The 15655-nt window shown below is 48.5% G+C and overlaps 1 protein-coding gene across 7 annotated transcripts in view; it reads right to left on the bottom strand.

Annotated features, from left to right (window-relative positions):
* Positions 1-10269, bottom strand: part of Mesk2 (misexpression suppressor of KSR 2) — a 28493-nt gene extending 18224 nt beyond the window's left edge. For 2 of the 7 annotated variants that reach the window (XM_076808793.1, XM_076808792.1), the window contains exons 1-4: positions 9888-10269; positions 5123-5526; positions 4457-4576; positions 2599-2652 (exon numbers count right to left, since the gene is read on the bottom strand). In XM_076808793.1, the coding sequence (XP_076664908.1) occupies positions 2599-2652; positions 4457-4576; positions 5123-5337 (389 nt within the window). In that variant the 5' untranslated portion in view covers positions 5338-5526; positions 9888-10269. The remainder of the gene's footprint in view (positions 1-2598; positions 2653-4456; positions 4577-5122; positions 5527-9887) is intronic. The other 5 variants (XM_076808795.1, XM_076808794.1, XR_013084999.1 and 2 more) reach the window with 4 other exon arrangements.
* Between the last annotated feature and the right edge of the window lie 5386 nt (positions 10270-15655).

Here is a 15655-nt window from a genome sequence, read left to right on the forward strand (position 1 = left end):
AAGTCCAGGTTCAGGGGATCTGGTCCAGGTCTAGGGGACCTGGTACAGGTTAAGAGACGCTGGTCCAGTTTTTGTCCAATGGGAAATTGAGCTAAAACCCAGAATCTAGCAGTTCAGATAGGTCTGGCATGCAGCCAAGTAGCGTGAAAACGAATTTTCAGGGAAAGTAGAGCAAAATGACGTATGTGACTATGGCGTTCCAAGGGACTGTTATATTTTAACGTTCTGCGAACGTAATTAATCATCGCGTAGGTCTTATGCAACATCCCTACCGAAGCGCACGAAGATATCACGTGATTGTAATTCAGGAAGATTAATTTTCACACTTTTTCCATACCAAGGTGCATACCATTTATATTTTTCTCTCTATCCTGTGGCGAAGCGTATGGGCTTCTTCGACTTCGTGAATTTATTCTCGTGGCATTAGAATTGGTAATCTCGAAATTCTTTTAACGCATTCCGAATCGATTAACGACACTAACCGGGGGATTAATTTCTTCCATCCACGACGCTATTTCAGTCGACGCGTGGTATTGTGAGCTATCACAAGCCTGTGACACAAATACCATATAAATCGATATCACCAAGTTCTCCATTCCTTTCCTTGGCAATGCAGCCAACGCGCTCCTCGCGCGCAAGCGAAGATGTACTTTCAGAACGGGGCGCCAATGTCGAACGATAGCTCGTCTATCGGCCCCTCCTAATAACTCGTAACTAATCTTAATTTCGCCGTTAACTGCTTTAACGCGAAAATCGATTAGACTGGAGGTCCGCTGTTTCGATTGGAAGTAGGGCGCCAGCCTGTCTGCCTCTTCAATTCCAGGGCAGCGGGAAAACAACAGCTATTTTATGAGCTCGAGATTTCGCCATTCAACGGGCACAGATGTTTCTTCATAGGAATATACGAATGCGGACCCATTGGCTCCTGGTCACTCGAACCATAATGAAACGCGTTTCGATCACTGCGGCGTCGATGCACCGATGACCACTCATTCTCATAAAACGTGCCAAGGGCGAATTCATCTCAAAATTTAATTACCGACACGACGCGTTGGCTCGTCCTTGTCGAATCGTAAAACATGTTTACGGGATCGCAATACACCCGACATGGATTCAATCGAGGTGTTCACCAGATCCAACAGATAGAAGCGTAGTTCTCGAGCTTTAATTATGTCGGAACAATGCGTCGCGTCCAGGAAGTTTGAAATTTAATGCCGTGCCGACCATCAAAGCTATTCACTTTATATCCTATACGCGAGCAAAATATATGAGCCGGTTATGATCCTTCCTTTAGCACAATTCGATTCTGTCACTTTGCTCGGGAACTTTCCATGAAGTGACTGATTGTGAGTAGCTACGGGGTTACTTTATAATCGAGAACTTAATTTCCACACGGCTGCTAATCCTGGGACTTAAGTTCGCCTGCGTAGTTGAGCTTTTTTAAGGGATATGCATCTAGGAACTTGAAACGCGTGTTCGGGGTGCTTAAGTGTCCCAGGGGAACCTTGAAAGTTCGGGTAGTATTCGAGAACCCTAATTATACATGAAATTTGCATTTAAACGGGGAAGGGTAATCGCAACGACGATGGAAGTTCCCAAGAACTTTCCACGATTGTATAATTTTGGTAAAGAATACAGAAGACAACCAGAGTGCAGTGGAGTCGAAGGTCGTTGAAATAACTACGAATTCCAATTTTCTCACCGAGAAGTCGGGAGAATACTCCTTTCATCGGAGCCGTGTTCTAGATAGCTTCAAAGCATCGCTTCGGTGTAATCGAAAATATTTCCCACTGCTGGTAACTAAAGCGGTACGGCCCATTCAATAAACGTCGCAAGAGATGGGTAGCACGCAATGCCTCGCCCCTCGTCGTTGCAATTTCATTTCTCCTGAGCTCGAGTTAATCCATGCTATCGATTTGCTTTCTCGTAGTAACTCGGGGGATTCACGATGGATTCAATGAAACGCGCTGCACTTACAAAAATAACTTTTCGACCGAACCTAGGAGAGGATAGAGCTAGAATTTCTGCAGGATGTTTCAGAGCTGTAGGTACCACCTTGCTCGATCAATAGAATTAATAAAAACAAGCGGTCCAGCTTTAATGAACGTAGATTTTATTTCAGGGCCTACGTTTATTAGAACCCTTTCGTATCCTTCCACCAATTCCATTATCCAGTTGAGTTTCTACTTGCAGTTCTGAAACATCCATCTACAGCGTGTACGTTTGCTCATCTGACACTGTCAGCTGGCAATCCGAAGCCTTGACTTGTCAGTACTTCTGAAAAAAGAGCAATCACGTTGCCATCCTTAATAACGCAACTGTCAATTGCCGGCAATCAGTCGGCTTGGCCGACGTATCGAGGTCAATGCTAATTCTCTGCGAGACCTCAGAATCCCTACGGAGCAGCGGACGGGTGCCGATGAATAGGTACGTACGGAACATGTGCGTCGAGGGACACGTTCGATTGAAATGATCTACAACGAGGGTCCAAGTTTGGCCGAACGAAAGCTACGCCGCAACTGCAATCTACTTTACAACAGGCGAACGAATTACAACGCGAGACGCTGGATGGTCCGTTTCGTTCGTGGCAAAACTTACCCCAACAGAGCTGACTCCTCGGCTGTGGCGGCGGTCGGCATCCTGTTTCTTTCCCTAGAACAAAATGGCGGCGAATAATAATAACGCCCGGCCCTAGCGGCTTACAGCCTCTACCCGGGTGCCAACAACGAACAAATTAGCAGGCAGACTCGTTAAACCCACACCAGAACACGTTATCGCAACCGTCCGAGGATTAGCGCGGACACCCGAATTTCTTCATCGCTTTTGCATTCGACGCTACGCTAGATTCCAAAGAATCCTAACCGCAATTTCGCCGCCGAAGAACTCACTCGCGGAATTGTTTCCCGATTACCGATCGAATCAGGTACATGGCTCCGGGTGCTGGGCAATTGGAGTCACGCGAGTTAGTTTCTGTTGCGTCCCTGGCGATTCGAAGGGGGAATCAGATTCGGAGGATGATAGCCGAAGCGAACCGCAGCGAACATTGGTTCGTATCGATGGCAGTGGCAGAGAAATCTCGCGTTTCGAGTGTCCTTGGCGAAATTGAGGGTCCCCGCGGTTGGGAAGCGTGTCGTGCTGAATGTTGCTCTGGTCCCGTGCTTCTCGGAGGATCGACCTCGCGCGAGGATCTCTCGAACCGAGGAGCCGGTTCCGCAACGCACGCGTTGCCGTCGCGCGCCACGAAGCACACGCTAATGCAACTCGAGCGTTGCAAGGACAAAGGAGCATACCCGACTACAGTGCATGCAGAGAAGAAAAAAAAAACGACGACTGCTATCGATAATAATAAAGCGACACACCGGTGATAGCTTTGGGCTAAAAATTGCTCGCGAGAACGCGCCTTACGCGCTCGTGTGTCTTTCACACGAATGAATTTGTAATTTACCAAAGGTGGGCTGGAAGCGTTAGATAGCGATGTACATCGCAACGCTTATACATTCCCTCGATAAAGCTTATCTGTGTGTAAACGTGTTCAGCTTCAGCTAACACATGGAACTTGTATCGTCGCCTGGAGTTAGCAGATGGACGAAGTCCATCCTGTTTCCCAATTCAATATTAAACTGCAGGCTTTATCCAGGAAGGCGAAGGGAAGCAGGTATTAAATGTTTAATCTAATTGAGCCGCGAGCTTATCACCAATGGTAACTAGGAGGTATGTGGGTGCATAGACAGCATGCCAACACAGCCAACGACTAAAGCATTGGGCGTAATTGCAACCAAGGAAGCAGAGGAAAGAAGAAAAAGCAGCCGCGATAGCAATGAGGTGGAAGTATGTTCAGCGTGAGGAAAGGAGTGTGACGTTCAGGTCGCATGATGCGGCTTACCTCGTGGCCTGCTTTTGTACCCAGGCCGATCAATAGTCACGGCAGCAACTTCCGGTCCTAAAGTCCGTTCGTGCTTAAGGTTAAACCAGTCTTTGATTATCCTGATAACAGGGACACGTGTGTGCCTGCTTCGATCCGTCGATAGGATCGAATAAGCGCATATCGAAGCGGTCGCAGGTTCAAAATCGCCTGGTGCATACTACCGTGATCGCCGTTATCGAGTCTCGCTTAAGCGACTCTTGCGAAACAAGACTTTTACCAATTCAAGACGTCCTAATAGGTATTGGGAAAGTGAGAAGAAACTGAGCAAGCGAGCAATGTTATTCTTTCCGTCACGGCTACTTTCAGCTTATCTAATGAACACCGAACAAGTCTGACGATCTACCACGGTGATGAGAAGAGAATGGCATAGAAACGGATATGTATGCGCGAAATGCGACCGCTTAGATTCAGTCCAGCACGTACGGTACGAGCCCCGCGCCTGTGCCCGTTAATGCAACGTTAGTAAGTCAGACATTTTAGTGGGGATGTATTTTAATAATCATTAAGTGGTTTCGTTATTTCAACGCGTACCTCGCAAGTACACCGAGTAGATTTCCTGGGATTTTGCTCACAGAGTACGTAAAAAGGGCAGGAAACTGTAACGATCGATTCCTCGACGCCAGTCCACCACCCTGGCCAATAGCAAAAGCACTGTAACCGTACCACCGACATTTTCGACCTCGAACCGATTATTCACGACCTCCTTAAGCTTTGCCCAGGTTACTCTGCCACTGTAACGCGCATCTCCCGATTCAACAATTTTTATGCTCCTCTATGCAGTGCTGTTTGAATTTTCATCGACAAAATCGTGCCGGTGATATGGAAGAAGTAAACGGCTCTGATTATACAAGCTGATTCACCTTAGAACTCCTTTACCTACTTGAACATTGGAGATAAGTGGTTTAATTGAATGACCCATCGGTGCAGTGTCCACTATCTTCGCTCTAAATACGCTTTACCATTATCAGGCGTGTCGAGGCTGCACCTACAATGATATCAAAGTGACCTGGACAAACGTCTAGTGACTAGACTATAGTGGCACATCAAAGCTCTAACAGCATCGATCCCTAAGAGAATAGACGGGCCCGAGGTCGAGAAGCAACGAGAAGAAGCGAACCCCTGTGTCCGACGACCGTCACCCTACCTGCCGACCGGTTTTTCCCTCGTATACGCGGACAATATCGTATAAGGCATTACCTTGAGACAATCGAGACGCTCTCACGGCGGTCCTCGATCAGCGGGTCCTTTTTCCTCAGCTCGACCTTGGGCGAGGCGAAACTGAAAGCCTTCTTCACGCTCTCGAGGACGCTCTGCCCGGTGGTCTGAGTTTGGTCGACGATCGTGGTGCTTTTGTAAACGTCTTCGCCCAGGTCGCCTAACGACCTGTACGAAGCGCCAATACCTGCCGGCATGGCGAACTTCCCGTTTGCTATTGCTCGCCCACGATGAAGTCTACCCACTGAGACGACCTACTCGGGCGCCTTCCTCGAGGAATCGACGTCCACCGTCGCGGTGGATCTACCTCTGACGCGTTTCTTGGCCAAACGCGCTCCGGCCGCCGGCCTCCTCGTTGCTGGGCTGCTGATGTTGCGTTGCTGATGCTGATACGCGTGCCCGAAGCCGATACGCCAATATCGTGCGTCAACAAGGCAAACGAACGGGCAAGCGGGCAGACGGGCAAATAAAGAAAATCCAAGATAAAGAGGTTCCGTGTGAACGCTCGGACTATCGACCGAGGCATCGGCAACCGAATCGTACCTGCACTCTCCAGTCAGCCCCTCGAATGACGCTACGGAGCAGAGGCTTAATACATTTTCGTAGCGAGGCGCAGTGTTTTTCCCTATTGTCATATTAATCCCGATTTCACTTAATGATATTTACAATTGTTCCTTACGCTTTCAATGCAAGGCAAGCGCGTTATATACGACGTGCACTCGCGCTCAGAAAAGGGGATTTTACTGCTGGAATTACATGGAAATGTAGCCTCCAGGTTAAACCGTACTGTATAGAAAAAATAACAGCGTACGAGACCGTTTCTCATTCCGTAGCAGTTCTCGCTAATGCTCCAGTAATTTCCTTCATTACGTGGCTTTTTTTCTCTTTAATTTAATTCCTCTCTAGTTTTTACCTGCCCGCTGTCGAGTAAATAACTGCTCGCTATTATTTCGTGCACCGTGTTACGAATAAGGCGAGGCGCGGTAGATTCGGACGATATTAAATAACGAGAGTATCATTCCCGATGCGTTTCTCCATTCAATTTCGCGCGACGTGGCTACGTTACGCTGCCGTTGGAAAAGTGAGAAGGAAACAGAGGAACACTGCCTGCGCCTGCGACGCTACCAACTTAATGTATTAAAAATCCGGCCTGACCAAACCCGGTCGAAAGGCACGAACAACCCTACAGGCACTCTGCTCGTGGCGTCACGCGGTTGAGAGGGCAGTTACGTAGACCTGTCTTCATTATTAACGCCGAGACAAATTTGCAATTACGGTTACGGTGCTGCTACGCCAACAATCGCTGAAACCACGGCGAAACAATGCAAAACGGAACAAAACGGAGTGTGCTCCACGGTTACTCGAACCGTTACGTAATCCCGCGTGAGTAGATGCACGGCTAGAAGAATTTAATTGAGATTACAAGAAGCATCTACGGTTACATTTTTTTTTTTTCACCGTCGACATTCGCGGTTCTTCAACATTCATCGTTACGAGCAGGCTTGCCTCTGACTTGAAAAAAAAACTACAGAGGCCACGAGAATTACATTATCTCTGTACACTTGTCAGGCTGCATCTGATGTCCCTTAATTGGAACCCGACTAAGAAAGGGACAGCTGTTTGCTGGCCTGAAAGTAATAGATCGTTTCCGGCCGGCCCGCCCTTCCTTCATTTCCGATCGTGATAGAGTTCGCGCGATTAAGGCCGATCCAGATCGACTGGTGCGATATATTCTTGATCTTCTCGTGGCATCTGCGAGTTCGTTACTTCGAGCAATGAGACGTCTCTGTGCCGATGCCTCGTCAGACAGTTCTCGCGAGAACGGAAAGTAAGAAGGGGAAGTGAGATGCGTGTCAAGGTGCCGCGAGAGCATGCACAAAATCCATCGACTTCGTTACACATCGAGACAATCATGCGTGGCCGCGTGCCAACTGCGAGGTGTCGACGTTATGCGTCTTCGTGGATGCACGCGGATGCTAATGCGCGAAGCAGTGATCAGCGACGGTGTTCGTCGAAGACGTCCCCGCGCCGGAATCGCTCGGGGCTGCGCGAGACCGATCCCGGGCCCCGTGCGTTTTCCACGATAATCTGGGTCACTGATTACGTGCTTCGTCCACGTTCCCGAGCGACAACAAATTCGAGGGAACAGGCACGACGCGCATGCAGGCCAAGATCCGTGCGTGCACAAGGAATAGAGTAAACGATCGGCAAATTCGTGCGGCTGCTGTATCCTGCTGCGTGGGCGAGAAGTTGATCCCGAATTTTTCCAATCGTCGCGGGGCCAAGTTGCGAAATGTCAAACGGCAACAACACGATCGATAAACCCGGCTACCTCTCGCGAAGAAAATGACGCTTCGTATTGCGCTTCCGGCGTAATTCAGGTCGGCGTGGCGATGCTCGGTGCACGTTCGGAGAAAGGAAATTTAGTTTCTATCGTTCCGTTATCGTACGTAGAAGCGAAAGCGTAAATGGAGTTTTTACGACCACGAGCCTCTTCCTTGGGCATTAGCGTTACCGTCGACCCTCGGTCTCGTGGTGTTCCTGCCAATTAAAACCTTCGCTGACCAAGAAAATTCGTTCTATAACGAGACTAGGAATTGTGCGCCACGCTCGCCAGTATCGAGCTCCGGGGATCGTGTTTTGCACAGGGTGATACTAGAAACTGGGACGCGTTACAGTTCTTTCCTATGGCAAAGGTAGAATGAAAATGATAGCCTGTGGTCCTCTGATAGTCTTGTTTTCGTTTATGCCAAGGACACGAAGAAAATGCAAACGGTAATTCCTTTTAATAGTTTCTTTGATAGGTGCAATCGTTTGCCAAACTATCGAAGAAGCAAACAGTTGTTCATATATAAATTGGTATTTGTTTTAACGGAACTGTACATTTTCGTCACCCGAGACGCATTTACCGAGATAAATAAAGTGCACCTTCGCTCGTCCACTGCCAAGGCACTCCCATGAGTGAATAGTGATAAACATCAGGTTTATTGACCGTTATAAAGCCATCACGTAACGATAATAAAAATGCTTTACAGAGCTCCGTTTATGACCACATCGCGTGTGCTTATGGGAGTATTTGGTAAATGATTGATTAGAAAATGCAAAGGAATCGATTTTTCACATCATTCTCTGTGCGAAGCCAATAAAAAAAAGATTTCGCAAGCTATTTACGGCTAATATTTTTACGCGCAAGATGATCAGAAGCATCGATATATTATGTATGTATATAAAAAAAAGTTACACGACCGCGATTAAACAAAAAGTGAAATTGCACCTTGCATCTTACATGTGCACTGCTGTATTGCAGAAAAAGTCCCGAGATGACAGATATTATTAAATCATCCATCACTTCTTTCGACCAAGTTCATCTTATTAACAAGACCTCCAACCCGTTCCAGTTTCAAACATCACCGTGTTTAATGCACACAGCGCGCATGAGTGAAGTTACAAATCTCACCGACGTGACACGATTACATTTTTTTTAACTCGATCACGATTCCACCATCCTTTAATAGGAGCAGAGATAAGCAGCTGCGGGAAACGTTGCGCATCGCAAATACAAACCGCTGCATTCTCGAAGGATAATTACGTAGAAAATAAAACGATATCGATAAAGTCCGTGGCTCGAGGTACGTGTGCGGCTGCAGCCCGCAGCGATCTATATTTCGAGGCCGACGCACGTACGGAAAAGAACAATCGATAAGGAACAAGATTATAAAAAGCACGCTGCACACAGATTCACGCATGGAAATAAACCGATTTCGGTATTAGCCAGTGTCCCGCCTCCGTCTTCGGAGGCTCGTTAATTCGATATTCAGGCGTAACTTCGAAATCCCATTAAACTCCACCAGCGAACCGAATATGCTCCGAGTATAAACATCTATCCGGGAACTTTTCCAATTTCATCTGCATCGAAATCGCTCGGTGAACCGTGACCCATGAACGTGCATGGTGCATCGCCCAAGCCCCTTGAGCCCGCGAAAACCGACATTAGGGGTGATCAGCTGCTGCTCCTATTCACGAACGCAGCCGCGCCAGTGCACACGCACGCACAGACACACAGGTGTGCCCGACATCGAGCTGGTCGAAGTTGCGTTTCCTGGGATGGAATCACGGTGATCGGTGTTTTCGCGGCAAGGGTGATCCCCAGGAATCACGGAATAGGACAGCGCGCGGCTGAATCGCGGCCCAGGAGGGTCGCGTATTGATTTTTCCCGTGGATAGCCGCGTGTGTAACGTCTAACCTCGTTTCTCACCGAGTAACCCGGGCGGTCGCGCGACTCGCGTATCGAGCTCTCGATCGTACGTACCACTGACGCTTGGCGCGGCACGACGAACGGGGAGACTCGACTGGCTTGCTGGGTTGCTCGTTAAAAAAAAAACGCATCGTGTATGGAGAACCAGGATCGATCCTTCGCAGTGCGACCTTCGTTGGAACTCGGCTTGATGACTCAAATGAAACAGCGTCGCAAGCGGATTATTTCTGCTTGACGCGAGGAGCTCGCGCCTCGCGGATCGCGACGATCGAGGGAAGTTCCGCGAGCGCGATATACATACGTATAGGACGAGCACGCATGTATTCGCGCAGAAACGTAGACGTTGACGACGTCGAACGGTCTGACATCGCCGGAATCGTCATCGATCGAAATTGTGGCGCGGCGAGGAACTTTCCCGTTCCCGGAACGGGGAGAACGGTTCTCGAAGGTGGAAAAGTGCGCGCGTGACAGAGCGCGGGCGAATGACTCACCTCGTGTCGCGCGGCTCCCGCTGCGGAATCCTGCTACCGAAGAAGAGTTGCAGCTTCTCTCCGCGGCTTTCGGGCACGACAACACCGGAAACAGAGACGCGGCAGAGGAGTACGAGGCGCTACAGCGGTTCTATCCGCACCTGGTCGGCCCCCGTCTCTGATTCTCAGTCACCTCGAGTACTGGCGGCGTTACGGCGCTCTCCTGGATTCTTTTTTCACGATGCAGACGTTCCCCTGTCCGTTTGCCTTCTCTCTGTCCCGACGTGACGTGTGGCAGCGCACCACGAACAGCAGACTAACGAGAGACCGTGCCGTGTTCTCAAAGCCACCGCACGATTACTATTGGCCTGAATACACGACTCTCGACTACGAACTGGTCAATGGGAATGCGCACCACCTTGTGCGCGGTGCACAGTGGATCGAACCAGTTACGGACGGTGTACTGACATCTTGCCACCAGGCTGCAGACCTTGCCGCGCGAGGGGTGCTCCTCCTCGATCGACCAGCGAGTTTAATCGACCTTGGATAAGTTGAACTTTCGCTTTATCGAGCGAGGAGCATCGGGCCGTGCGGACCTCCGTCGATGACCCGCTGTCTCGTCCTCATGGTAGCCCCTCGAAGCTCGCTCCATCGGCCTTGTAGGAACCCGCGGTACCTATTTCGTCAACGACATTTGCTACTTTCTTCAAGGTGGAGCTGCATTCGTTTTTTTTAGTGTAATGGATAATTTAAACGAAACATATTTATAATCTGTGAGAAATATAGCTCTGAGTTTCGTATATTCTGTTAATGTATTCAGTGCCAATCTCATTTGCAATGTTACGTGCGAGGTGAAACCAGACGTCTAATCAGGCACAGACCTCGCAAGAATTATAGCGGCGTTTAACCGGAACGATCCAGCTGGATCTAGAGTCAACCGCCAATGAAGTCAGAAAGAAGATTAGTCAGAAAAAGCCGCGCATTATGAGTTGCAACAAACATAAACCGACGCTAATTTGGTGGGCCCTTAATTTAAAAATTGGACTCGTGACGAATGACCCGAGGATATGCACGCCCGCCTGAGACTAACTTCAGGGGTTATACCTAGTCAGGAGGCCGAGAAGAGGAAAAGTCAAGCGCAAAAAACACGCGAAAAAATCAGGACTTCAACTTTAAATAGCCACTATTTTTTTTGTAAATTAATATTTCGGGAATTCCCTCCGCGAATCAGAGGATACATTAATAAACTAACAAAATCTTTGTTTTAGATACCTAATCTTGTTCCGCATGAAAGTGCTCACCCCAAAACAACTTTTTTAAAAAGGCTTCTTGGATGTCGCTTTAATTTTATTATAAACATAAATATTTTTCTACAAAAAAATTATCAAATGTTCTTTAAATGTTGCTCTTTTAAGTGCAACAAGTTCTGTAAAAATATATGCTTCCGCTTTTCCAAAAAAAAATCACAAACATTCGCCTCTTTTCGGCCTCCTGACTAGGCATAACATCTTAATCATCAGAGTCATAAAGACACTGCGAATTCTCAGTTCTTTGTACGTCGCCACACGAAACTTATGTTCCGATGATGTTCCCGGACCCATCGCGACGTCACACGTAAATCTGGAATTCAATTGCATTCCAAACAGTCACGTCCCGCTTTCATCCCCGTCTCTTCTCCGTTGATCAGTTACCCTTTACCTCGTTCTCGGGATTAGTCCGCAAGAATTCTAGACTGTGTTCGAACACGTTCCCCATCTGTTCCTGTCCCTCTCCTTTACCGCCCGTCCGTCGCTGTTTCTCCCTTTCCTTCGTAATCGAGTCAAATATGAGAAGAATGGGACAGCGAAACGGAAGTGCTCTCTCGAGGGCTTAAGAGAGACGGTCTATTTTATGGAATTCACTTTGACGCCAGCGAGAGAGATTAAATTTGCGAGGGACGAGGTGGACCGGATCTCCTAGATAGAGACGACGTTTTTGAATTGGTGGACGTGGGTAAAAGTAGGGGGTTGGATAAAATCGCAAGCCATTCACTCTAACAGCGACGACGCCCCAGTCGACGACACTAAGGTAAACGAGAGTGTCTTCCTCCCGCCTCGTCGACGCCCGAGTAATCCTCCTCGGAGATTACCTGGCCGGGCGTGCCTTTATTTATGTCCGGTTAAAAGGATTTTAATACACGTCGGCCATGGCCCGTTCTAGTAATTCAAAAAGACGCGCGCCATATTTCTTAACGGCGCTCCCGGGACGACGTCGCCGTGAGAAATCTCCGTGGATCTAAACGCGCGGAATAACGGCGCAAGACGGGGGGAGGCTCCTGTACGATTCACCCTGGTTGAACCGGGTGGTGGGATCATCCGTAGCGTATTCATTTTCTCCTGGTTCCCGCGTAATCGCCGCTGTAGACGGAGAAATCTCCGAACCGTTTAATTAAAATCCTTCCCTCGCATCTCGATTACCGCAGTCAGGTGGACAGCCCCGCAAACGTTGGGATCACTGAATCAGAGATCCAACAGGCGGCTGAAACTTTGCCCGTAAACAACACCGCTAACAATATTTGTTGCTGACATTAGCCCGTGTTTTGCGCGGATATTTACGCTGGCGTTTCGCAATTGTTGCGGAAGTTATGATACAGGGTCTGATGTTTGATATAGCTCAACGATTATCCGGTGATGCGATATTTGCTGATTATATACGCAACGTGTTAACTGGGAGCTTCTGTTACACGCTGACGTTTTCAAGTGTTCAGTTAGGTGATAACGTCGACTGATTTCTTACGCCTTCTATCCGATTGTAGCATGTTGTTTGGCCGTGTAACTAGAGTGTTTTAGGGGTAGGTGCCTACTTTCGGCGAAGAAACATCTCGCGTCGTCAATAAGAAATGAAACTTTGATAGAGATCCTCGAGTTAACACTGCTTTCCCTACATTTCCTTCCTGATTTTGGGTATTACGTTCCAACAACGCCCAGAGCTTCTGGAAAGCTACTTCCCGTTTTTCAGGCATAAACTACGGCCGTAATTTTGAGAAATTTTAAACCACGAAGGAAAATGCATCGCCCCACGGAAACTTAAAGGTAGCGTAAGCACTTTGATAAGTCCCCGACCTGATTTCGAGATCCGACGACTCGCGGCGTTTGTGTGAGCCACGACGATGAGAGAACTTCGTCCCGACCAAGGCGGCTTTGTTTTAGGTTGAATAATAATTAGGGGTGCAGGAGATTGTTAGGTTGCACCTTAAACGCGCAAGCATCTACGGGAAGCGTTTATGGAGCAGTTCAACACTGAGACTGAACTCTGCCTCGGTTCTACCAACAAAGAAATGTTATTTACGTGAAAAGTGCGCTGTGAAGGAGTGGGACGTAATTCAGTTCCGTTGAAGGTTTAACTCACGGAGGTACTAGCTAGTAGAGCAGGATATTAATCAAAGGTATTACAGTTACGACACACTCGCCCTTTTCGACGAGCTATTAAATAATAACTCGCGAAGAAATTCGCGAAGTTTCACTTCCCCTTGGCTTTGTACTCGACGTTTCGACAGCGTCAGCGGAACAAGAATGCAGTTCAAAGGCGGCGACGCCTGTACGTCTCACTGGTGGGCCTCGTGGAGCAGCTCGTAAACCTCGCGGGGCCACTTTCCGGCGACGTCGTACGGCGGCTACAAATAAAATTCCCATCGACGGTCTCCAATTTGCCGCGGCACGGCGAGCGTTGCAGTGCGAGAGGTAGGGTCTCGGACAGAAATAGAGGAGCGGCGGAAAGCAGAAGAGTGTGAAATATCCGGCGTTAGACGTGACGTTTCTTCTTCGCATCCGTTTACGAGTTTCCATGATGCGATACGGTGCACCTGAACCTCCGCAGCCCCCTCGGCCCCATCGCGCACTGTCCGCCTTTGGAATCTCCTCCTCGAAGCGATATACATTTCCTTTAGTGTATTCATCATAAAAATGTATATTTATGTACATTTCCAACGGTCTGCTCCGCGGAATATATATTGTTGCGACGCGGCAGCCCCCATTCGCCCTCTCGTCTACACTGGACTCGCGGGGTGGCGGGCGTGCGCGCATGCACGTAGGAAGGGGTGGTTTGTAATACACGTGCATCGTCGAGCGCATATTTTTTCCTGCGCTTCACTCCGCCTTACATCCCACCCTCCCCTCCCGTCTACGTGCTTCTGACGCCGGAAGCTCTTCACTGGAGGAGGCCAAGCCCTTATATAAAAAGTTGTCAAGGGACGGTATTTAGTCTGTCAACCGTTGTGAAGAATCGCTGTAAGCCTCGCAGAGGGACGAGGCTTAAAGCTACTTTACGTGGCTGCGTTTTTGCCCGGAAAACTTGGATGCTGATCGATATTACCCGCTGACGCTCTTCCTCCCTCCTTTCTCCACCCCTTTCTCAGAGTTCGACGTTTCGCGTACGATCCTGTTGTACCTGTCCAGTCACGGTAAGCGCGAGTGTTATTCAGTACACCGAGACGTGACTGGAACTGGATCGGGGATGCGTACTGGATTATTTAAGCGGCGTTGAGTGGTGTTTGAATTGCGCCGTTACTATAATGTAATTGGATCACGCGATTGCTTGTGTTGGATATAGGATGGTTGCCAAAATAACGAGCTGAAATCCCTCGAATTGGATGCGCTACTTCTGATGGATATCAGATGACCGGTTGTTAATCCTTGCGACAGGGGGGGAAAAATTGAATCCTGCTGAAGCGGCCAACTTTCCAAATGAGATACGCACGCAACGCATTAAACGGGAATGAAGTTCGCGCGAACTTCCCGTCAGGCAAAAGATTAATGTATATTTTTTTAACTTCGCCGGAAATTGGATAAGTTTGCGTAACGTTACGAACGGTATCTACGGCAGGTAGCGTTGACCCTGTCGCGAATGACGAGCACTCTGCGACCGATGGGGCTGCTTTGTCCGGTGAATCGTTATCGCGAGATCGCGGAGTGCACTCGATCCTGAAAAGAGCCTCGATCGTTAAGAAGTTCGGAGTTTCCCTCTTTTTAAGAGGGAAGGAAATCTTTCGTGTACCATCGTCTAGATTCAGCAAGATTATCCGGGCGCGACGAGCATTTCCGCGTGATTCTCGGACACGCCAGGGCGAATTAAAATCTTCTGGCGACGGTTTCAAAGAAACGAGCTCCGCCGCGACGCTGGCCCCTTTCCCGATGGTGAATAGCTTTGCATTTTTGTGGTAGAACTAATAAGGACAGCGGCACGTCTTCGATGTACCAGCAAAGGGCTGACGGAAGTTCGGGTTTGCTCATGCAAATCCTGGAGTCCGTCACGATCGCGCGACAAATTTTAAATCAACGTCTCGCTGGATTGGCGCTAACGTAAAAGTTCGTCCTCAGTCGGAAGGCCCTCGTTGGTTCTGGTCGAAAGGAAACGAAGTGGCCGAGTGAAACCACTCAAAATGGTAATAAGAAAGCTCGCGGATTAACCACGACGTTTGCGCCACTGCGATTTCTCGACTTATTTTCAAAACACAAGGGATTCGACGTTGAACGTCGTCGACTACTTTCATATCGCATTAGAGTGGGCGGATTTAAACGGCGCTTGTCTATACATACAAAAGCGTCTATCTATTTCAGTGGGTGATACTTTAATTAACCTCGTGTTTACTGTGCATTATATTAAATCTCAAAGTTGAGAATCTTTGTAGAACATATTTCGAGTCGAAGGTGGTGGAATTTCATTCTCCCCCAGCGATTTTAAATGAATATTAATCAACGTTAACGCGGAATATCATCGGTCACTGTCCTAACTTGCTTCTACTTCTCCATCCA

The sequence above is a fragment of the Andrena cerasifolii genome, chromosome 3 (genome assembly GCF_050908995.1).
Source record: "Andrena cerasifolii isolate SP2316 chromosome 3, iyAndCera1_principal, whole genome shotgun sequence".
NCBI lineage: Eukaryota > Metazoa > Arthropoda > Insecta > Hymenoptera > Andrenidae > Andrena > Andrena cerasifolii.